Source organism: Salvelinus sp. IW2-2015, linkage group LG4q.1:29, assembly GCF_002910315.2.
Source record: "Salvelinus sp. IW2-2015 linkage group LG4q.1:29, ASM291031v2, whole genome shotgun sequence".
In the NCBI taxonomy this organism is placed as follows: Eukaryota; Metazoa; Chordata; class Actinopteri; order Salmoniformes; family Salmonidae; genus Salvelinus; species Salvelinus sp. IW2-2015.
The window spans coordinates 35,322,798-35,348,491 of NC_036842.1; the positions used below are offsets into that span (position 1 = coordinate 35,322,798).

At 41.4% G+C, this 25,694-nt stretch overlaps 2 protein-coding genes across 3 annotated transcripts in view; both read left to right on the top strand.

The window, feature by feature from the left end:
* The first annotated feature begins 216 nt into the window (after positions 1 to 216).
* Positions 217 to 25,694, top strand: part of LOC111961906 (F-box/WD repeat-containing protein 2) — a 52,817-nt gene continuing 27,339 nt past the window's right edge. The window contains exons 1-3 of one of the 2 annotated variants that reach the window (XR_011479632.1): positions 217 to 418; positions 1,196 to 1,487; positions 1,902 to 1,997. Coding sequence is in view for 1 of the 2 variants with exons in the window: in XM_070442866.1 (XP_070298967.1) it covers positions 248 to 418; positions 1,196 to 1,487 (463 nt within the window). In the remaining variant the exon portion in view is untranslated. The remainder of the gene's footprint in view (positions 419 to 1,195; positions 1,488 to 1,901; positions 1,998 to 25,694) is intronic. The other variant, XM_070442866.1, reaches the window with a different exon arrangement.
* LOC111961908 (zinc finger protein 227-like) lies at positions 10,861 to 14,778 on the top strand. The gene has a single exon (XM_023984572.2). It carries the CDS (start codon positions 10,861 to 10,863, stop codon positions 12,145 to 12,147), a length of 1,287 nt encoding a protein of 428 aa, XP_023840340.2. The 3' UTR covers positions 12,148 to 14,778.

Genomic DNA, 25,694 nt, shown 5'->3' on the forward strand with positions numbered 1-25,694 from the left:
AGATTCACCAATATAGTTTTAAAAATGTAATAGTACAGTCAAAAACTTTATTTAAAGTTAGCTTCGTTCTATCTGCTAATTGATTTATATAATGAATTGTTTGCATTTTAAATAAATGTTTAAGCAAGTTCAAAGTATAATTTTCTGATATTTTTTTTATCCAGAAAACAATGTCAAGTAAAAGTCAGGAGTACTTTTATTTTGAAAATTAGGCGTACAGGAAGGAACTGCCGATGCTAAGTGACAGATGGCTAGCTGTTATGTGAGTGAGTCTGAGGGTAAAATGGCTACAGCTTACAATATGTTTCAGTTAGAAACAACGTCTATTATGGCCGTTGTCGTCGAGACGGCAATGACAGAAATGGGCAAATTTTTGACCACCGGGCCGAACTCTTACGTTTGCAATCCGGAGAGAGAGGTGAGTACAGAGTTGAGCTAACTGCGTCAAATATGTTTTTAAAGTAACCTAACTAGTTATACATCCGGAAAAATATATGCCTCATTGTTCTATCTGTGGCAACGTATAGTACTGTTAACGCGTAACGTTATCTAACTAGCTAAATATACGTTGTCTAGTAGTTTATCCAACGTTGTGTAACCACTGCGAATATTTGGTGTAACTATGGCTAAATTAGTCAACTTCCTGCAATTTCCGTATCTTCGGTAGTTGCTAGCTAGTTAACTACTAGCCGTTAGCTAAATGTGTTTTTCTTTTTTAAACCTTTTATTTAACTAGGCAGGTCAGTTAAGAACAAATCATTATTTACAATGACGGCTTGAAGACTGACTTGTTCAGGGGCAGAACGACAGATTTTTACCTTGTCAGTTCGGGGATTCGAGCTGTTACCATGTGTTTTTTAATTGTGTTAGTTTCAACAGCACGTACAGCCTGATTCCCCCCTAATAGATATCTTTGATTTGAAAGATATCGCTGATATCTATTAGGGGGGAAATCAGGCTGTACGTGCTGTTGAAACTAACACAATTAAAAAACGCATGGAATTGGTAGATATCTTTTACCTTACTGGTTAGTAACCTTTCGGTTACTGGACCAACGCTCTAACCACTAGGCTACCTGCCGCGTTAACTTAGTGGTTTCACATCATTTTCTTTGCAGCGTAGCTGACTGCACAGATAACTAAGTTAACGTTAACTAACTATTTAGGTAACATTTTTTTTCAATTTCTCTTCACAGCTGTACACAATTATGAATCTGGTGACAGGGGAGGCTATTCGTAAAATCTGCCAACTATTCCTAGTGGTCTCCTCAAGTTTACAAAATGAGAACGATAAACTGAAGACCAAGGTGGAACAGATGGATGAAGTTCTGAAAACCAAGGTGGAGCAGATGGATGAAGATATGAAGGCATTGACTGAGAAGGCTGAACATTATAGAGCATCACTGGCTAAAATGCAGGCACAAGCAGAACCGAAAGGACCCACGCATATTCTGCTCAATGGAATGATTTTTGCAATTCCACCAGTTGGTGAGTGTTATAGACCTAGCTAGCTAGCCAGACAATATTTTTTTTTAATTAACTAGGCAAGTCAGTTAAGAACAAATTCTTATTTACAATGACGGCCTAGGAACAGTGGGTTAAGAACAAATTCTTATTTACAATGACGGCCTAGGAACAGTGGGTTAACTGCCTTACTCAGGCAGAACAACATCTTTTTTTACTTTGGCAGCTCGGGGATTCGATCTAGCAACCTTTCGGTTACTGGCCCAATGTTCTAACCACTAGGCTACCTGCCAAGGCTTTAGCTAAAGCTAGTTATTGGTGTTCTTGGCCTACTGATAATTTATTTTCAAATACATTTAGGCCTAAATCACACAATTTTGTGGGAAGAAAGGGAAAGGTGAATGTGTGTTAAAGGTAATTATGCTTGTTATGTTTTAGGTCTCTCAATGTTCTCTGGAATCACAGCGGCTTCAACATTGCCAGGGAATGTCAGTCAAGCAAACACTGTCACTAATGCGATGTCAGTCTGTGCAGGTAATCCTTCAAATTGTGTTATTTGGAATAATGGTTAGCAAACCAAGGTCTTAATCACTAGGAACCAAACAGAAGCAAATGGGCCAAAACGAGAAGGGCATAGGCAGCTAGTGAGTGGTGTCACCACCAGTGAGTGGTGTACAGAATGGTGTTGTCTGCGTAGAGGTGGATCAGAGAATCACCAGCAGCATCATTGATGTATACAGAGAAAAGTCGGCTCGAGAATTGAACCCTGTGGCACCCCCATAGACTGCCAGAGGTCCGGACAGCAGGCCCTCCGATTTGACACACTGAACTCTATCAGAGAAGTAGTTGGTGAACCAGGCGAGGCAGTCATTTGAGAAACCAAGGCTGTTGAGTCTGCTGATAAGAATGTGGTGATTGACAGAGTCGAAAGCCTTGTCCAGGTTGATGAATACGGCTGCACAGTATTGTCTCTTATCAATGGCGGTTATGATGTCGTTTAGGACCTTGAGCGTGAGGTGCACCCATGACCAGCTCGGAAACCAAATTGCATAGCGGCGCAGGTACGGTGGGATTCAAAATGGTCGGTGATCTGTTTGTTAACTTCGCTTTCGAAGGCAGAGTAGGATAGATATAGGTCTGTAACAGTTTGGGTCTAGAGTGTCTCCCCCTTTGAAGAGGGGGGATGACCACGGCAGCTTTCCAATCTTTGGGGATCTCAGACGATACGAGAGGTTGAACAGGCAAGTAATAGGGGTTGCAACAATTGCGGCAGATCATTTTAGAAAGAGAGGGTCCAGATTGTCTAGCCCGGCTGATTTTTTTGGGGGGGGTTCACATTTTGCAGCTATTTCAGAACATCAGCTATCTGGATTTGGGTGAAGGAGAAATGGGGAGGCTTGTGCAAGTTGCTGTGGGCGGTGCAGCGCTGTTGACCGGAGTAGAAGTAGCCAGGTGGAAAGCATGGCCAGCCGTAGAAAAATGCTTATTGAAATTCTCAATTATCGTGGATTTATCAGTGGTGATAGTGTTTCCTAGCCTCAGTGCAGTGGGCAGCTGGGAGGAGGTGCTCTTATCCTCCATGAGCTTTAGTGTCCCAGAACTTTTTGGAGTTTGTGCTACAAGATGCAAATTTCTGTTTAAAAAAGCTAGCCTTTGCTTTCCTAACTGCCTGTGTATATTGGTTCCTAACTTCCCTGAAAAGTTGCATGTCTCGGGGGCTATTCGATGCTAATGCTGTACGTCACAGGATGTTTTTGTGCTGGTCAAGGGCAATCAGGTCTGGAGTGAACCAAGGGCTATATCTGTTCCTGGTTCTACATTTTTTGAATGGGGCATGCTTATTTAAGATGGTGAGGAAAGCACTTTTAAAGAATAACCAGGCATCCTCTACTGACGGAATGAGGTCAATATCCTTCCAGGATACCCGGGCCAGGTCGATTTAGAAATACCTGCTCGCTGAAGTGTTTTAGGGAGCGTTTGACCGTGATGAGGGGTGGTCGTTTGACCGCGGACCCATTACGGACGCAGGCAATGAGGCAGTGATCGCTGAGATCCTGGTTGAAGACAGCAGAGGTGTAGGGCAGGTTGGTCAGGATGATATCTATGAGGGTGCCTGTGTTTACGGATTTGGGGTTGTACCTGGTAGGTTCCTTGATAATTTGGGTGAGATTGAGGGCATCTAGCTTAGATTGTAGGACGGGCGGGGTGTTAAGCATATCCCAGTTTAGGTCACCTAACAGTACAAACTCTGAAGATAAATGGGGGGCAATTAATTCACATATGGTGTCCAGGGCACAGCTGGGGGCTGAGGGGGGTCTGTAACAAGCGGCAACAGTGAGAGACTTATTTCTGGAAAGGTGGATTTTTAAAAGTAGAAGGTCAAACTGTTTGGGCACAGACCTGGATAGCATGACAGAACTCTGCGGGCTGTCTCTGCAGTAGATTGCAACTCCACCCCCTTTGGCAGTTCTATCTTGGTGGAAAATGTTGTTGTTGAGGATGGAAATTTCAAAAATTTTGGTGGCCTTCCTAAGCCAGGATTCAGACACGGCTAGGACATCAGGGTTGGCCGAGTGTAATAAAGCAGTGAATAAAACAAACTTAGGGGTGAGGCTTCTGATGTTAACATGCATTAAACCAAGGCTTTTACGGTTACAGAAGTCAACAAATGAGAGCGCCTGGGGAATAGGAGTGGAACTGGGGGCTACAGGGCCTGGGTTAACCTCTACATCACCGGATAAGGGTATGGCTAAAGGCTATAAGAACTGGTCGTCTAGTGCGTTGGGGACAGAGAATAAAAGGAGCAGATTTCTTGGCGTAGTAGAATAGATTCAAGGCATAATATACAGACACGGGTATGGTAGGATGTGAGTCCAGTGGAGGTAAACCTATGCGTTGCCTCCAGAGACGAAACCTCTCTCATCGTCACGCATCAATTAACGTAGGTGAGGTCTCCGCATATGTGTGGGGTGAGCCGAAAGAACTAAGACATTTTGAGAGGGACAGGGCTCTACAGTGAAATAAAACAATAAAAACTAGCCAAGACAGCAGTAGACAAGGCATATTGACATTAGAGAGAGTCATAAAGCAATCACAGGTGTTGATCAGGAGAGCTAAGACAACAACGGATGAATGGGCAGAGCGGGTCAGTTAGGTACATACAGGACCTGAGTTTGAGGCTGGGGCCGACAGGTAAACAAAATGAGGTACCGTGTTATTGAAACAGTCCAGGGTGCATCAGCTGTGTAGCCTAGTGATCATAGGGTCAAACGAGTAGCAATACGTGAGTCAGGGTGCTGTTCGGTAGTCACTACTACGCTGGACAAGCAGGGGACACAGCGTTCAGAAAAAGCTAGCGGCCTGGGGCTAGTAGATGGTTCTGCTGCGATACCTTAACAGAATAGCCTGTTGAGACCACATCGGGAAATCACGTCGGCAGTCCAGTCGTGCTGGATCGACGGGGCTCCGTGTTGACAATAAAGGGTCCAGGCCAACTGGCAAAGGAGGTATTGTAGCCCTAGAATTAGCTGGTATATGGGCCTAGCTCAAGGCTAGCTGGTGCTTGCTTCGGGAAGAGGCGTTAGCTAACAGTAGCCACTCGTTTGCAGCTAGCTAGCTGCGATGATCCGGAGTAATGGTCCAGAGCGGGCAGGAATCCGGTGATATGGTGGAGAGAGGCATTCCAATATGCTCTGGGTTGATATTGCGCTGTGCAGACTGGCAGGTGATTGTCCGAGCTAAGGCTGGCTGATTCGGGGGGGGAAAAGGCGAGGACCGCTAGCCGTGGCTAACAAAGACTAGCAGCTAGTTAGCTGGCTAGCTCCTGATGGAAGTTCCAGTTATAAGGAATAAAAAAATAAAAAACAGATCCGTACCGCATTACATTGGGTGAGGCATGGAGACTGCATGGATATGTGCTGTTTTATACACCGGTCAGCAACAGGTGAAGCTGAAATAGCCGAATCCACTAATTTGAAGTGTTGTCCACGTACTTTTGTATGTATAGTGTAGCTCAGATATAGAGGATGGGCGTGTCAAGTCATCAGTAAATGTTGAAATGAAACACATGCAACATTCTAAATCAATTAACTTTGAAACCATGATGTCTATCAAAATTGAATCAATAGAGGATATATTGCTTCATGGCAATTGAATAAAATATATTCTCTCTGGTAAAGCAACAATTTTCAGTATCAGTCCCAGATAATTCAAATGTTACAATAACTGAGGACATGATGGTCTAAATTATACCATCATAAAAAAGGAAGACACTAGGGCGGCAGGTAGCCTAGCGGTTAAGAGTGTTGGGCCTGTAAGTGAAAGGTTGCTGTTTCCAATCCCCAAGCCGACTGTGAAAAATCTGTCGGTGCCGTTGAGTAATTTTGCTGGAAGTCTTTATGTTTTTTACTACTGTCAACTCTTAACAAAACAGGATTTAAACATGTTTTAAAGATAATGTTCATATCCACACGTTTGCTTCTGTACCGTTTTTAATCAATAGAAGTTGTCAAAGTCAAAGGGGGGGTGTTACAGCAACCTGTTACCTGAATTTAGACGAATGCAAGATAATGGTCAAGCTAAAACAAAAGATTCTGAATCAATGGTCTTGGAAGCCATGTCTATGGATGAAATATATATTTTTTGTCTATCAAAGTTGACTCAATTGATGAAAACAAGATCATTATGGAACATCAAACTAGTCACTTAGATACAGATCATAATGTTGACAATCATGAAAACTGAAACGAGTCACGGATCCCCACATGGCAGTTTCTTGTCATCGTTGGTAGCTATCTGGCCATCCAGAATACACAACTCAGACTTCTGCCCTATTGAACCATGTGCATAGTTTTTCGTGACGACGTCGGCTAACTCATCTATAGCACAAGTCAGCTTGGTTGGTTTCTGTCTCTCGCTCCCTGCATCACTTGGTCACAGTAAGGCCCCTCCCCTGCTTGCTAGAGAGGCACCTCTCTCCCTACTGTGGCGCAGCCCTGGTTAATAAAGTAGTTTAGATTTTTTTTTAAATATATATATATTTTTTTATTCTGCTACCTTCACTCGATTCTGACCGGGTTTGGATCCTACCTGTCTATATGGTACAGGTCTCTCTCTATATTAAAATGTTTTATGTACACTACCGTTCAAAAGTTTGGGGTCACTTAGAAATTTCGTTTTTTTTAAAGAAAAGCATCACTCTGGTTGTAATTCCGATAGTGTCCACAAGATGGCAGCAGTGTGTGCAACGGATAACTGAACAACAGGACTTTTAGTGTGAAGTCCCCAGTTACATTTGGGCAAATCGTGAAAGAGACATTCTCATTCATATTCCATTTTTCTGTAAGAATATTGTCAAATCTGTATACTTGGCCATATAAGCCATACAACCAGTTTTCATGACTTCATAAGGCATGCTGTCGTACAAGGTTAGTAGCAACATTTTGCGACCGAGACATGGTTTTTGGATACTCCCGTAAAGCTCAGCTCATTGGTTGGTTCATTAAATAGTACTCGCAAAACACCAGTCTCAACGTCAACAGTGAAGAGGTGACTTCGGGATGCTGGCCTTCTAGGCAGAGCCATGTCTCAGACTGGCCAGTAAGCCATATCTCAGACTGGCCAATAAAAATAGAAGATTAAGATGGGCAAAAGAACACAGACACTGGATAGAGGAACTCTGCCTAGAAGGCCAGCATCCCGGAGTTGCCTTTTCACTGTGAATGTTGAGACTGGTGTTTTGCGGGTACTATTTAATGAAGCTGCCAGTTGAGGACTTGTGAAGCATCTGTTTCTCAAACTAGACACTCATGTACTTGTCCTCTCGCTCAGTTGTGCACCGGGGCCTCCCACTCCTCTTTCTATTCTGGTTAGAGCCAGTTCTGTGAAGGGAGTAGTACACAGCATTGTACGAGATCTTCAGTTTCTTGGCAATTTCTCACATGGAATAGCCTTCATTTCTCAGAACAAGAATAGACTGACGAGTTTCAGAAGAAAGGTCTTTGTTTCTGGCCATTTTGAGCATGTAATCGAACCCACAAATGCTGATGCTCCAGATACTCAACTAGTCTAAAGAAGGCCAGTTTTATTGCTTCTTTAATCAGAACAACAGTTTTCCACTGTGCTAACATATTTGCAAAAGCATTTTCTAATGATCAATTAGCCTTTTTAAAATTATAAACTTGGATTAGCTAACACAACGTGTCATTGGAACACAGGAGTGATGTTTGCTGATAATGGACCTCTGTACGCTTATGTAGATATTCAATTAAAAATCAGCTGTTTCCAGCTACAATAGTCATTTACAACATTTAATGTCTACACTGTATTTCTGATCAATTTGATGTTATTTTAATGGACAAAAAGTGCTTTTCTTTCAAAAACGAGGTCATTTTTAAATGACCCCAAACTTTTGAACGGTAGTGTATATCGGGTCCGGGTGGGAAAGCCCCAGGTCCATATCGGAAGGGGTCCAACTGTTTGTACCCATGAAGACCTCTAATTGGGTAGTCATAAATTTGAGATTATAATAACTCTCTATTTGCAAAAAATAACATTCTGAACAATGCTTTTCTTTTTCTATGCACACATTCGGAGCATTTGCCAAGCTGCTGAAATTGTGCGCTTCCCAAATTTAGGCTATGCGTTTTGGGGAGACACTAATGATCCTCTGTGGCTATATCATGCTCTCTGGTTTAGTATTTTGAATAATTTGATTTATTTCTGTAAAGACAGGAGTAATTTACATAATATGGGTAAATGTAATTAAATAGACTTAGGGGGAAGCTTAGCTAACCTATTGGATGCGCTACCTATGGGGAAAGGACTACCTGAATGTTTGTTTCCACTTTCCTTTGCAAAACGTTTTGCTATTTTGTGCACTAATGAATATGGCCCAGTTTGAAAACAATTCACAGGCTGGTAAACGTATGTTTATTTTAATGCTAATGTTAAAAAAAGATTCAGACTAGCGTCCAGTCCAGCTGCTTTATTTGTACATCATCAAGATGCCTCATGCTACATAAACAGAAGATCTATAGGCTCCGGTTATATGGGCCGTTCTAGCTCGGACAAGGCTACTTATTTTTAATTAATGATATTAGTTTGTATAATCCTCCTTTGTAAAACCTGCTTAATTTATAGTTTATTTTTATTTTTATATATATGTGTGTGTGTATATACAGTGGGGAGAACAAGTATTTGATACACTGCCGATTTTGCAGGTTTTCCTACTTACAAAGCATGTAGAGGTCTGTAATTTTTATCATAGGTACACTTCAACTGTGAGAGACGGAATCTAAAACAAAAATCCAGAAAATCACATTGTATGATTTTTAAGTAATTAATTTGCATTTTATTGCATGACATAAGTATTTGATACATCAGAAACCAGAACTTAATATTTGCTACAGAAACCTTTGTTTGCAATTACAGAGATCATACGTTTCCTGTAGTTCTTGACCAGGTTTGCACACACTGCAGCAGGGATTTGGCCCATCCTCCATACAGACCTTCTCCAGATCCTTCCAGGTTTCGGGGCTGTCGCTGGGCAATACGGACTTTCAGCTCCCCTCCACAGATTTTCTATTGGGTTTCAGGTCTGGAGACTGGCTAGGCCACTCAGGACCTTGAAGATGCTTCTTAACGGAGCCACTCCTTAAGTTGCCTGGCTGTGTGTTTCGGGTTCGTTGTCATGCTGGAAGACAGCCCACGACCCATCTTCCAATGCTCTTACTGATGGGGGAGGGGAGGGAACGGTTGTTGGCCAAGATCTCGCGCATACATGGCCCCACTCCAATTCCTCCCTCAATACGTTGGCAGTCGTCCTGTCCCTTTGCAGAAAGCGATCCGCAATAAGAATGTGTTCCACCTCCATGCTTCACGGTTGGGAATGGTGATGTTCTTGGGGTTGTACTCCTCCTTCTTCTTCCTTCTCAAACATGGCGGTGGAGTTTTAGACAGACAAAGCTTCTATTTTTGTCTCATCAGACCCAGCATGACCTTCTCCATATGCTCCCTCATGGAATGCATCCAGAGATGGTCTTGCAACACCTTAGATAATGGGCCTGGATATGCGCGCTGGCTTGAGCAGGGGGAACCTTGCGTGCGCTTTTGCAGGATTTTAATCACATGGCGGCCGTAGTGTGTTACTATGGTTATTCTTTCGAGACTGGTGGTCCCGAGCTCTCCTTCAGGTCATTTTGAGAGCGCATCCTGCCCGTTTGGTAGTTTGGGCATGATCCCTCACCTTGCCTCATGATCATTGATGCCCACGAGGTGTAATCTTGCCAAGAGCGCCCAGGACCGTAGAGGTAGATTAGAGACCACGTTGCATCTTGAACTTCTTCCATTTTTCTAATAATTGCGGCCAACAGTTGTTGCCTTCTATACCACAGCTGCTTGGCTATTGTCCTGTACGCCCATCCCAGCCTTGTGCGGCTCTACCCATTTTATCCCTGATGTCCTACAGCTCTCGGTCTTTTGGCCATTGTGGAGAGGTTGGAGTCTTGTTTTGAGTGTGTGGACAGGTGTCTTTTTACTACTTATGGTAAACGAGTGTCAAGCAGGTGCAGTTAATACAGGTAATGAGTGGAGAACCAGGAGGGACTTCTTAAAGAAAAAACTAACACAGTCTGTGAGACGCAGGCGAATTCTTACTATAACGTTCGGTGGAGGTGATCAATACTTAGTCATGCATAAATGCAAATTAATTACTTAAAAATCATACAATGTGATTTTTCCTGGATTTTGTTTTAGATTCCGTCTCTCACAGTTGAGTGTACCTATGATAAAAACTACAGACCTCTACATGCTTTGTTAAGTAGGAACACCTGCAAATCGCAGTGTATCAATACTTTGTTTCTCCACTGTATACTACTCATAATTCTTTGTCTTTAGTCCTGCAAAGTTTTGCAGCAAACCCAAGAGATGTCTTCATTTGGAGAATGAACTCCTCTCTGGAGGACACAGATGGACTGAATACAGACCCCTCTTCCCCAAGAGACACTGAAATCCAACGAAGAGCATATGAGAGCTGCTTTGGCCTGAGGGCACGAGAGAGACAGCCATGGAAATCCAGAAAAACAGCATATCCTACTAAAGGATGCGATCCTAAAGAAACCAACATGCTTCAAGTGTGATGTTTGTGAGAAGACCTTCAGCGAACAAACCTACTGGTACAACACAAGGCTAACTCACACAAGACCCTTCAACGTGTGCAGTGTGTGAAAAGACTTAACAGGAAGGGGTACTGGAAGCTCTACTAGTTCTATTCATCACTACACATTGGTAGTGCATCGCTTAGATGCTAATGTGACAGCGAAAGAAAGGGCATTCACGTTGGGGTCAGAATGTGGCAAACATTCACTAAGTAGGAATCAAGCAGCTTTCGAACATCACAATGTTTGCGTCAAAGGGAAAAAAACGCTCAGTTTGCAAAGTCTGTGGAAATACATTCTCTACCAAGAAAGATCTGAAACGACATCAGCTTGTTCATGCAGTGGAGAGACCGTTCAAGTGTCTGACTTGTGACAAGGGTTTCACATCAAGGAAACTGCTTATCGAGCACGAGAGAATCCACACCGGTGAAAAACCATACAGCTGTGCTGTATGTGGAAAGAGTTACAGACAGCATGGTGGCCTAAATATTCATATGCGAACACATACAGGTGTACGGCCGCACTCATGTTCAGAGTGTGGTAAGGGTTTTATGACAAGCAGCAGCCTCAAAAACCACATGGTTGTTCATACAGGGGAGAAGGCATTTAAATGTGAGACATGTGGAGCTGCTTTCGGCCATAAAGCAAACCTTCAGAGACACCAAGTTCTTCACACAGGGGAGAGACCGTACAAATGTAAAGTGTGTGGGAAAAGCTACCTTCAGTCCACTGACCTAAAAGCTCACATGCATAGTCATGGGGCAACCAAACCATTTATGTGTGACCTATGTGGAAAGACTTTTATGTACAATTTTCAAATGAGACGACACAATCTAAAATGGCACACAGCTGAAGGAGAGAAGCAGAGGGAACGACAGAGAAGAGAGAGAACGAGAGAGAGAACCGCCAAGAGAGCGGGAACCTCAACAAAGCCATTCAGTTGCGACATATGTTTGAACGGCTTCAGCTCCATGTTAACTCTGAAAAACCATCAACGAAGTCACACAGGACTAAAGCAATACTCTTGTTCCATTTGCGGAAAGAACTTTGCCTATAAAAATACTTTGGACTATCACATGAGACTTCACAGTGGAGTGAAGCCCTACACTTGTAAATACTGTGAAAAGAAATTTGTTCTTAAGCAAGCTCTCGAAGGACATGAGCGAACCCATACAGGTGAAAAGCCCTTCAAATGCAGTTATTGTGACAAGACTTTCTCAGTCAACACCAATCTCAAAAGGCATGAGCGAGTCCACACGGGAGAGAAGCCATTCAAATGTGACGTCTGCGGGAGAGGTTTCAGCCAAGCCAACAATGTCAAAGCCCACATGCAGGTCCACACCGGAGTTAGGCCTTATTATTGCAAGAGATGTGGAAAGGGCTTTTCTGACATAAGACACTACAAAAACCATAGCTGTAATGGTGTGGCAGCAACACGTGATCGGTCTCGTAAATCTTCTGACCGCTCTTTCAGAAATAAGAAAGGAGGTGAAGACAGCAGTGCTTGCCTTAATGCTGCTGTGATGTAGACTCAGTGATATAATCTCTATCATTCACAGTGGGGCAACTTCCTGCTTTCAGACATCAGGAACAACAGGGATGTATCTGTAGGGTTAAAAGTTCTGGGATGGGTTTCTGGAAAGCCTCGTAGGAAATGAATGTGTCCTTTAGATGAGTGCCTGCTGTAATGCTTGGAGATATTGCTGTAAGTCTTAGGGTCAATGTTCATGAGGCCAAATTCCTCATGAAGACATGACTGTTTTTCTGACAGTGTACTGAATTGCTTAAGATTTTATTTTACACTATTGTGTAAATCATTAAACACCTATTTCATGTGAAAATATCAGAATGAGTCATTCACATTTTCTGTCATTTTGTCTCCTTTGCCAAGATAATCCATAGGATTTCTGTTTGAGCTATACATTTTATTTTATATATATACACTGAACAAAAATAAACGCAACATGTAAAGTGTACTTATTTCTCTGAAATTTTGGCCTGAATTTTTTTACATCACTTTTAGTGAACATTTCTCCTTTGCCAAGATAATCCATCCAGCTGAGTCATGTCAAGAAGCTGATTAAACAGCATGCTCATTAGATAGGTGCACCTTGTGCTGGAGACAACAAAAGGCTACTCTAAAATGTGCAGTTTTGTCACACAACACAATGCTACAGTTTTCACAAGTTTTGAGGGAGCGTGCAATTGGCATGCTGACTGCAGGAATGTCCACCAAAGCTGTTGCCAGAGAACTGAATGTTAATTTCTCTACCATAAACTGCCTCCAACTTTGTTTTGGGGAATTTGGCAGTACATCCAACCGGCCTCACAACCACAGACCACGTGTAACCACGCCAGCCCAGGACCTCCCGGCTTCTTCACCTGCGGGATCGTCTGATACCAGCCACCTAGACAGCTGATGAAACTGAGTATTTCAGGCTGTAATAAAGCCCTTTTGTGGGGAAAAACGTATTCTGATTGGCTGGGCCCGGCTCCCCAGTGCCCACCCCTGGCTGCACCCCTGCCCAGTCATTGAAAGCCATAGATTAGGGCCTAATGATTTAATCTCAATTGACTGATTTCCTTATGAACTGTAACACAGTAAAATGTGATATTGCATGTTGTGTTTATTTTTGTTCACTATATAGATAGATCAATCTCTTGGCATTAATACACCTGAAGCCCTTTATATATTTTTTACACACTGATGTTCAGTGGCATCACTCAGTCTTTTGGAGCTTGGTTAATTTAAATTGGGAATTTGGAATCAACTTGGGAATCAAGTATAATTTTTAAAAATTCTGACCTTCTCAACAAAAACCTTGCGTCAGTTCTACTTTTATAATTATTTACAGTACCTGTCAAAAGTTTGGACATCTACTCATTCCAGGGTTTTTCTTTATTATGACTATTTTCTACATTGTAGAATAATGGTGAAGACATCAAAACTGTGAAATAACACATGGAATCATGTAGTAACCAAAAAATTGTTTAATAAAGAAAATATTTGATATGGCTACATAAGGGTAACGCTAGCTGAAGTATCTGTTTATTAAAAGTAATTTAACCTACGCTCCGGTTTGCCATTATACAAGGAACAAACATAACATGGTGTCAGATTGGTAGTCGCTATGACGAGACAGAGAAAATTCATAAAATACTCTGCTTCTGGGCTCTGTAGTATTTGAGATTGGAATGTGGCTGTGGAACACAGAGAGACACTTGGACATCAAAAGGTTGAATAATTGAACAGTATTTCTGTATTCCAAGCAGTTGGGGTGGTCCGTGGACACTTAAGGAACAGTCATGTCGAGTTTGTTTCATTTGATGACCTCACGAAGGACAGGAGACACACGGTTTCTTTGTTTATATACACTTCTCAATTATGGAGTTTGAATGTTGTATAAAATAAATGATTAAGCATAAGAATACTTTTGGAGAGATAACAATGTGATTTTAGTCTTCTACACAGCGCCATGGAACGCCCCCTTTTCTACTCCTGTATAAAACCACCTGTGACAAAATTTAGATTAGACCAGAAAACATGGAAGCTGTCGCTACATGTTGAAATGGTTGGCAACTCTACCAAAAGTACAAGACCAGAGAACACGGAGATCATCCCCACGCTGAAATGGTTAAGAAAAATACCAATTATTAAAGACCAATTATTCAGGCTGCAGCTGTTTTAAGTACTTCAGTCTGTTAATCGCAACCAGTCGAATGACAGAATAGTACGTCTGACGTATCCATTACATCAGACACTATCCAGAGCCCGCTGAGAAAACTACAACCACAAACGACTTTGGGACTTCTGGGGAATGCAACCAGACATTCTATCCAGCAGATGGACCGGCAACTACAGAGAGAGACAACAAAGGCATACACTCGTAAATATGTCAATTGCAATTTCTTTTCGAATGTTCAAAGTATTAGCATTTCCATGAGTGTAGTCAACTGTATGTATCTGGGTCCACTCTGAGTTTCCCGCCCTTGAACTGTCCCCACCCCTTTCCTTTGTCTACCAAGCCGTCATATTGGTTTCATCCACTAGGGACTTTTCCTTTGTATCATGTTAGTAACCAATGTATGGCCTATTGTGTGTGTGTTTATGTAATTCTGTGATTGATTAGTTGGTTAGTAAATAAATAAGACAATTTGTATATCGCTGATTCATGATTTATGATGCTCGGGTTTGTGCAGATATCCAAGGCTTTGCGACATTCAGGAATGAGACTGATGAGGTAATAATACATTAATAGAAGATGTAATCGATAAGATAATAAAATATCTGAAGAGTTATATTCGGGAAATTGCAACTCTATTAACAAAATTTTCCCGTGGTGCCCCGACTTCCTAGTTGATTACTATTCCGTGATTCGTTTAATCACGGAATAATTACACATAGAGAATTGATTTGATAATATAACAGTCTTCACATTTAATGACAGCAAATGCTATGACAATACCATTGACTGTGAATGAAACTATAATACCATTGACTGTGAATGAAACTATAATACCATTCAAGCACGATACTGGAGCTCAGGTAAACCTGTTGTCGCTGGATGACTACAAAACACTGAAAGTGAAGAGCAAAACACACCCTGTGAAAATCAAGGTTACTGGTTATACTGGGGAGAATGTCCCAGTCAAAGGAAGCAGCATAGTAACTTTACAGCACAAAGGAAAACAGTTCAAAGCACAGCTGCTGATCGCGCAAAAGAGGGTGCAGCCTATCCTTGGAATCAGTGCATATGAAAAGCTCAATTTGGTGAAAAGAGTTTATGTAGTTCCATCACAGACGGAAAATGACCAAGAATCACTACTGACTGAGTACAAGGATGTGTTTGAGTGTCTCCGATATTTACCTGGAGAACACAAATATGTACAGATGACAAAATTACTCCAGTTGTGCATGCATGCAGAAAAGTTCCATTTACACTGAGGAAAAAGCTCAAGCAGGTTTCAGATTTCTTCGTCTACCATATGGGATTCTCTCAGGGCTAGAGGTCTAAAACAAGACAATCCTCATGATCTTTGAGCACATTTCAGGAGTAGAGACCACGATGGACAACATCATTCTCTGGGGGTTCACAAAATAAGAACACAATGCAAGAGTGAGAGAAGTGCTGGACCTGACACGGAAAGTCAACCTGAAACTAAACAAGGACAAATGCGAGTTTGGTGTGAAAACACTTACCTTCGTGGGAGACGTATTTTCAGAGGATGGAGTCAAACCAGACCTGAGGAAAGCATCAGCCATCAACAACACAGAGCACCCGAAGAACAAGGAAGACGTGAGACGCTTCATGGACATGATCACGTACCTTGCAAAGCACAGTCCGCTCCACTCAGATCTGAGTGGTTCCATGAGCAGGAAAACTGCTTAAAAAATCTGAAGACAATCCCAGAAGAGCCAGCGCTCAGGTTCTGTGATCCAGAGAAAAGAACAAGGATTTCTGCAGACGCGTCACAGTTTGGCCTGGGAGCAGTTCTTCTGACAGGCGCAGAGACAAGGTATGCACAAATAGAGAAAGAACTACTGGCGAGCACATACGCGTGTGAAAGGTTACACCCAATACGTCTATGGACAAGCCTGAATGATTGTCCAATGAGAATCCAGAGAATGTTGATCAGACTGCAAAAGTATGATGTGAAGATGATCTACACCCCGGGAAAGTTCATGTTTGCCACTGACACTCTTTCTCGAGCAGTCGACAAAAAAGAGAGTGCCGACACACAGAAACACTGAGATTCAGGCCTACATCAACATGATCGTAGCACCACTTCCTGTGTCTTCTGAGATAATGGAGCAGATCAAAAGAGAGACCTCAGCTGACCAAACAATGACAGAGTTGAAAGAAACAATACTGATAGGATGGCCCGCACAGAAAAACAACTGTCCAAGGAGAAAACAGGATTACTGGATGTGCAGAGCGGAGCTCACCATTGTGAATGACATAGTGTTCAAAGGCAACAAGATTGTCATTCCCATGACACTACGCAAAGAAATGCAAAAAAAAAAAATTTGAAAGAAAGGTGGACCACTTGGAAAAGGAAAAATACAAAGGACGAGCACGAGAAGTAATGTACTGGTCAATAATGAACCAGGAAAATCGTCCAGACCACTGCTTTATGTGAACTGTGTTTACCTACAGTCGTGGCCAAAAGTTTTGAGAATGACACAAATATTAATTTCCACAAAGTTTGCTGCTTCAGTGTCTTTAGATATTTTTGTCAGATGTTACTATGGAATACTGAGGTATAATTACAAGCATTTCATAAGTGTCAAAGGCTTTTAATGACAATTACATGAAGTTGATGCAAAGAGTCAATATTTGCAGTGTTAACCCTTCTTTTTCAAGACCTCTGCAATCCGCCCTGGCATGCTGTCAATTAACTTCTGGGCCACATCCTGACTGATGGCATCCCATTCTTGCATAATCAATGCTTGGAGTTTGTCAGAATTTGTGGGGTTTTGTTTGTTCACCCGCTTCTTGAGGATTGACCACAAGTTCTCAATGGGATTAAGATCTGGGGAGTTTCGATGGGAAATATCGACGTTTTGTTCCCCGAGCCACTTAGTTATCACTTTTGCCTTATGGCAAGGTGCTCCATCATGCTGGAAAAGGCATTGTTCGTCACCAAACTGTTCCTGGATGGTTGGGAGAAGTTGCTCTCGGAGGATGTGTTGGTACCATTCTTTATTCATGGCTGTGTTCTTAGGCAAAATTGTGAGTGAGCCCACTCCCTTGGCTGAGAAGCAACCCCACACATGAATGGTCTCAGGATGCTTTACTGATGGCATGACACAGGACTGATGGTAGTGCTCACCTTGTCTTCTCCGGACAAGCTTTTTTCCGGATGCCCCAAACAATCGGAAAGGGGATTCATCAGAGAAAATGACTTTACCCCAGTCCTCAGCAGTCCAATCCCTGTACCTTTTGCAGAATGTCAGTCTGTCCCTGATGTTTTTCCTGGAGAGAAGTGGCTTCTTTGCTGCCCTTCTTGACACCAGGTCATCCTCCAAAAGTCTTCGCCTCACTGTGCGTGCAGATGCACTCACACCTGCCTGCTGCCATTCCTGAGCAAGCTCTGTACTGGTGGTGCCACAATCCCGCAGCTGAATCAACTTTAGGAGACGGTCCTGGCGCTTGCTGGACTTTCTTGGGCGCCCTGAAGCCTTCTTCACAACAATTAAACCGTTCTCCTTGAAGTTCTTGACGATCCAATAAATGGTTGATTTAGGTGCAATCTTACTGGCAGCAATATCCTTGCCTGTGAAGCCCTTTTTGTGCAAAGCAATGATGACGGCACGTGTCTCCTAGCAGGTAACCATGGCTGACAGAGGAAGAACAATGATTCCAAGCACCACCCTCCTTTTGAAGCTTCTAGTCTGTTATTCGAACTCAATCAGCATGACAGCGTGATCTCCAGCCTTGTCCTCGTCAACACTCACACCTGTGTTAACGAGAGAACCACTGACATGATGTCAGCTGGTCCTTTTGTGGCAGGGCTGAAATGCAGTGGAAATGGTTTTTGGGATTCAGTTCATTTGCATGGCAAAGAGGGACATTGCATTTAATTGCAATTCATCTGATCACTCTTCATAACATTCTGGAGTATATGCATATTGCCATCATACAAACTGAGGCAGCAAACTTTGTGAAAATGTATATTTGTGTCATTCTCAAAACGTTTGATTTGGCCACAACTGTACAGGCCAAAGCAGCAAGCAGAGCCGCTAATGCCTCATCCAGTACCCAAACGGCCATACTACAAAATTGGAGTTTACCTTTTTGACTGCAATGGCAAAAGTCACATTATTTTGACCAACTACTACTCAAACTACCCTGAAGTAGAAACACTGCCAACTACCTCCAGCAAAGCTGTAATCACCTACCTGAAATCAGTCTTCGTAAGACATGGGGTTGCATCTGAACTGTACTCGGACAATGGCCCGCAGATCGTTTGCTAACGACTGGGGAATCCAACACAACACCCCCAGCCCCAACTAACCGAGGTCCAATGGCTTAGCGGAGAGTTCAGTCACAATTGTCAAAAGGTCTGATGGAAAAAAGGCACATGATGGAAAGGAGGATTTCCTGAAAAGTCTGATCTACTGATCTACTTCAGCGCACCGCTGCAGAACAGACTTTCACCTGCACAAATGTTAATGGGACGTCGCATTGGAACGAACCAACCTACCCATCCATGAGGACTTGCTAACACCCAGAGGAAAAACAGAAAGACAAACAAAAACAGAGACAGGACAACAGTGCAAGACACTTACCTGAACTGAAACCTGGAAATCATGTACAACTCCGAGACATCACTGCAGGAACCTGGATGCAGCAAGGGCAAGGGCGCAGAGAGAAGTTGCACCACGACCCTGTGAGATCCAAATGCAGCATGGATCACAACTGAAACTAAACAGAGTGGATCTAATGCTTCAGTCATTCACTCAAGGGATTGAGGTTCATCAGGAGGATACTGCTGAAGCATCAAATGCCTTTAGCAATGGACAATTCAGTCAGAACACCCTGACTGACAATGAACACTGTCCAACTGCTTCAGTAAGCACTTCAGCAGAATGACCAAAAAGGACTGTCAGAACCCCTGAAGGCTTATTGAGACTTGCAACAACAACAAAAAGCACCTGTAATGAATGTTTTTGTTTATGTGAAAACAAATAGATCCACAATAGATTACTGTTGGACAGAGACTGCATTTAGTAAAAAATATTTATAAACACACTCAAAATATGTTTCTTGCCTCTTAAGTGATAAAGAGCGATAAAACATTTATTAAAAAAAGAGTAAAGAAATGTGTGTTATTGAAAATTGCATCTTATTCAGGTTGAGTAAAAAAATGTGAGATTTGATATGTGACATGTTTAGTTACAGAGAAAAATATGTTTTCTTTTATATGAAGGAAGATGTGTTAATAACATTAAGACTACATTACCCAGCAAGCTATGTGAGGGTGGGGGAGTTGAAGTATGCCTTACATGGCTATACAAGGATATTACTAGCTGAAGTATCTGTTTATTAAATGTTAAACCTACGCCCGGTTTGTTATTATACAAGGAACAAACAAAACAAAATGTTCATAATTGTAAAAGTTGTCAAAAATATAAATAACCAAAAAAAACAACTTAAGTATTACTTTCAAGTATTTTTACTTAAGTACTTTACACCACTGAAAAAGTTTAGCATTTCCCAACTTTATGCAAATCACCAGTAGCGACCGCTGGGCGATGACCAATGATATTGAGTGGTTCCCATGATGAATTTGATGCTATGCGACCCAACGCTGGAGACTTTCTTCAGCAAAGATAGCTGACAAAAATACTAGGATGGAAGCAAATGTTAGTAATTATAACATCTTATACAACAGGTGGGTCTAATCCTGAATGCTGATTGGTAAAAACCGCATTCCAGCCGGTGTCTATTCCATCAGTTGCCACTGGCTAAATCTATGACATTGAAAATGCCTATTTACTCTGTTCCGTCTGACTGTGCAATCCACTGTCACATTTTCTATGCCAGGCGAAATTGTGCCTCATTAGCTCATTGTTATGGATGTATCCAAATAAGGGTGATTCTGCAACTACGGGCACTTCCATGTCCTCGGGTCAATTTTGGGGATTTTATGAAAAAATAAAACAAATACTTGTATGTTAAATTCACCACATACTTTTTTAAACACCTCTCTATCAAGTATTTTAGCTACTTTTCAGATGCATTTTATATCTCAATTTTGCCCTTGTCCCTGACCCAGACTTTTAAGCTTCTACTATGTTTTTCTATGAGAAAACATTAATAATTACATATTATATAATGTTATGTACTACAGAAAGAGTCAATTAAATAAAATCTATATCAATATTTATTGCGAGTATGCCCTTTATATTGTTTTTTACACAAAATATACCTGTCCTTTGGGACAAATTCCTTATTAATAAAGTTTTCTCAAGAGAATGTTAATTTAGTTACCATGGAAACATATTGTGACACTGAAGCACATGGCTGCAGTGGACAGTTGTTCCAGATGTGATGTCCAGAAGTTGAAGAAAAATCGAGGTAAATATTGCTTGTGTAGAGAATATTTTAATTTGTGGTAGAACTTTATATTTTTTATATATTTGATGTATTTAGTGCAAACGATATGATAGCTGTAATACTAATCAAAGCATGCTAAGCTGTCTGTCAATTTTCTCCAGAAACTGTAGAAATGTCATTTCCGTCACAAACTTAAGTGTGGTGGAAATGACAGAAAGTGGTGGAAATGACACAAATCCATTATCTTATTAATTTTTACTTTACTTTTTATTTTTTTATTTTTTTACTTTAGGCTTATTTAATCATGTTTTAAATTAATTTAATCTAGAAAATGCTCCAAGGTGTGCACAAGTTGAAAAGTAAGTAGTATTTGTCTTTATTTTTAGAAGATACCACATAAAACAGCACAGAGGTCACAGACATATAGAAACAAAATAAAAAATGATCCTATACAATACCAGGAACATCTGCAAAAAGACAGGGAGAGATACTGGAAGAAAAAAGAGAAGGGAGAAGTGAAATCTATCTCTGAACTTACATAGCGAGAACAAAGAAACAAGAGATGGCAATGGAAATGTAACCAACGGAATAGAAGACAGACTTTAAAGAGAACAGTTGCAATGGAGACCTATCTATCAGGCAACACACCACCTCAGTCACCAGAATACTTGGAGTCAGAACATGAGGCTAACATACCTGCCCCTAACTTACCTGCCCCTGATGCACATCCTGATACCCCTTCCTCATCGTCTGCAACAGGAATGAGAAGTCGAATACTTGCTGGAAGGAAAAAGGTTGGAAGAGGTCGCTCAAAAGCATACAGAGATCTTAGTATGACAATATGTCAAACTTGATAATGCTTTACGGAAAGCTGAGAAATACAAAAAAAGGTATGATTGACTGATGAACAAAATGAAGAGACAAGATTCCCCAAAGACAAAGACAAAACAGCAAATGAAGGGAACTCCGAAGAACTTGAGAAGGATTTTATTGTTTCAAAATGCCATCATTGCAGAGCTAAAACAGAAGTATAAAAAAAAAATGTGCAGTGCCAAAGACAAACAAGTGGCTTCAAAAATGCTCAAAGGCAACACCCTGAGAARGTATGGCCTGGTSAAAGCCRCAAACCGAGAATTTGGATTTTCAGCAAAAGCAATGAGGGCAAATGAAAACAGGCCATCAAGTCTTCAATACTCCAGGAAAAATCAGTGTAACAGAATTAGCACTGCAACAGAAGAGAAAATCACTAGATTCTATGAACGTGATGACAACAGCAGAGCAACAACAGGGAAAAAGGACACACTAACGAGGAACAAGAAGAAATAGCAGAAGTGCTTCTTGAATGGCACAATTCAGAACCTTTATCAGAAGTTTAAGAGGGAATATTCAGAAATTCAAATGTCCTACTGTGATTTCTGCAAAAGACGTCCTTTTTGGGTTGTCGAGCCAACAGTCCAGGATAGGGACACGTGTCTCTGCATAACCCACGCCAACCTCCAGTTCATGGCGGACAAACTACAGCATCACAAAGTGATCAGCTGCAGCTACATTGAGAAAGTTAGTGAGTCTTTGTGCTGTGAGAACCTGAAGAAAGAGTGCATGTATAGAGAGTGCTCCCTTTGTCAAGCAAAAGAGCTTAAAACATCTGACTTTGATGCTGGTGAGCAGACATGGTGGTTTGAGTGGAAAAACAAAGCTGAAGAAAAACAAAGAGGGAAACATGGAGAAGTTCACTATGCATTTGACAGTAAAAGAAAATATATGTGGCACACTGCAGATTCTATTGGAGGACTTCTCCAATAGAAGTTGGGGAAACACGTGTACAACATTCGACACCAATACTCCAAACTGAGAGAATTAAAAGAGAATCTGGGGAAAGAGGAGACCATTGTGCATATTGACTTTGCAGAGAACTACCTGTGTAAATACACCAGTGAAATCCAGGCAGTTCACTTTGGTGATTCTCACAAGCAGGTGACCCTCCACACCTGTGTTGGATATACCACAAATGATACAGTTTCACTTTGCTCACTGAGCTCTTCTATGCGGCATGACCCCTCTGCTATCTGGGCCCATCTCTCAAAAACACTGGCCTACTTCCTTGAGCTCTGCCCATCGGCTACTGCTGTACACTTTGTGAGTGATGGGCCTACAACCCAGTATAGGTCTAAAAATAGTTTTTACTATCTCTCCACCCGTCCCTTTGAAATGGGCCTCCAGAGAGTTACATGGCATTCCCTAGAAGCCGGACATGGAAAAGGCCCAGCTGATGGGGTAGGAGCAGCTGTGAAACGAAGAGCGGATGAAATTGTGGCACAAGGCAAGGACCTCCCAAATGCAAAAACTGTATTTGAGGAACTGTCAAAAGATCAGTCAGCTGTCAAGCTCTTATATATCTCAGAGGAGGAGATAGAGAGCATCGAAGCCCTCCTACCGGATCACCTGGAGACAATCCGTCGGACAATGAAGATACACCAGGTAATAATTGTGGGTTATTTTATGTCGAATTTCACATTTGTTATACAAACATATTATCACTACACTATGTATCACTAGACTATGTTATGATTACATATTCCGAATGTGCATAACTTTTTGAATTTCCTGTGTTTCCAGATGGTCACCGACAGTCCAGGGGAGATAACTTGGCGGATACTCAGTTGCTTCTGTTCCTTTCCACATCACTGCAGCTGTTTCAGCCCACAGACTGTGACTCTGGTTGAAAAAACTGAAGCAGACCAAGATGGAAAATTCAACTCATCTCAAAGCACCATCCAGCCCATTGAAGATCTAAGTGAAGCATTGATTGGAAAGTGGTGTGTGGTTGAGTATGATCACGACGTTTACCCTGGTATCGTGCAAGACGTTCACGCAGAGAATGGTGCTTTTGTGAAAACCATGAGTCGCATTGGCCCCTACCGTTGTTTTTGGCCAATGAGAGACGACATCATATGGTACAGACCACAGCATGTGCTTGGACTTGTCCCTGAGCCCCACCCAGTGACCAAAAGGCACATGGAGCTGGATGCCTTGGTCTGGGAGGAACTTGGCTCTCTTTCTAAGCCTTAGATACACTTGGAAACTCACTATACAGTACATACAAAGCAGGGCATAAAATCATACATTAAATAAAACATGTGTAGCTCTCAGTTAACTCTTCCCTCTATATATGTGCTAGAATTGATATTTGTAGGATCTGTAACACATTGTTCTCAAGTGCTAGTTCCAGTGTTTTGGAATCTTACTTTGTCTTATATTAATGAAATGTTTAACAATGGTTATTGTTCAAAATGTTTGCAATAAAAGATTGTTTTGATACGTTTTTTTTTTTTACATAATGTCATTTCCACCACTCCTTGTCATTTCCACCACACCTTGTCATTTCCATCACAACCAATTTTCAACTAAAATGGATGTTTAATGACGTGATGGAAATGACATTTGTTTATTGCTGTCTGGGAAAAATGACAAAAATATATACATTCCTGAATAGTACGATCGCAGCCATTATCAGATATAGTTTCTAGACAAATCAAAGAAGAGTACAATACTGGTAAAATGGTGTTTGAATAAGTTTTAATTGCTGAAAGTTTGCATGGCCAAAGTGCCCGAAGTTGCATAATCACCCATAAATGTCACTAGAAAACAGTTTATGCAAATGCAGCTACTTTGCTGTTATTCTGGCTGTTATTTTGATGACTAAATTAGCCGTAGTTGGCATGGCTAATGAGGAAGGAATAAGAACGTTGCCAGCCAGTATGGCAATGGAACAGTAGTCGCGTCTCTAGCAACCCTAGATTTGTGTCGGGACTACATCTTGTGGAAGGATGAAATAGTATGAATAAATTAATCAAAATAACATTTTTTATGAAAATATATCAATCATTATTTGAATATGTTGGTAACCCTTTGTATAAAAGTGATAATGCCCTCAAAGCCGGTGTTTGAAGGATATATTGGCACAGTTTGCCGGCCTGAGGCGAACCCGTACCAATATATCCTCCAGACACCGGCTTTGAGGGCATTATCACTTAAATAAGGAATCATGCAAAACATTTACAGTCGAGAGGAATATGTTAGTTAACGTAGAGACAAACAATTATTTATATATTTTTTGTCATAAAGTTAACTTACGAAAATCGCTATTTAGCAAGCTAGCTGACTAGCTAACATTAGCCAGCTAGCTTGATGGGCATTGAGTAGGTTATGAAATTGTAAGTTGTGTTGTTGAATGTTTTCGGGACTCCTGAGAAAACCACCAAACCAGGTTGTCTTGTTTAACAGTGGATGTAAAGAATCTAGCTAGCTAAAGCATTTACTGAAATTGCATACAATTTTGTAAGCTTGCCTTGCTGATACTTGCCATGCAATGCAGCTGAAGTAACATAGCTAACTAACTATTTTCTTGCTTATTGTGTAGTGGAGGATTAAAATAACTGTATGCGTATGGATGTGTAGCTGGCTATGTAGCCGATCTGTGTAGGGACCCTAAAATGTTTGGTATAAATATTAGTTCAGAATCTAGCTATGAACCTCAGCTATCATAGCCGGTTGTATCGACTTTAAAACAGTCTGAATGGCATCAATGAAGCCAATGGATTGAGTAGAATATAATATAACTTTATTGTGCCACGGGTGCAAGTTGTATATACATGTAGTTATTGCCAAGCATGAGATCCTCACATTGATGCCAGTACATTGAATATATTCACTGATCATGTATCCTACCTTGGCAAATAAAGGTGCGGTTCAGGTATGAATGTCTGTGAGACATTCTTTTTCAGTCATATCCAATACCAGGAGTATCAAACTCCAGTCTTTGAATGCTGCTGTGTCTGCATGTACAGTGCCTTTGGAAAGTATTCAGACTCCTTCATTTTTCCACATTTTGTTACATTACAGGCTTATTCTAAAATTGATTAAATAAATGTTTTTCCTCATAAATCTACACGCAATACCCTTATGACAAAGTGAAAACAGCTATTTAGAAATACGTTATTTACATAAGTATT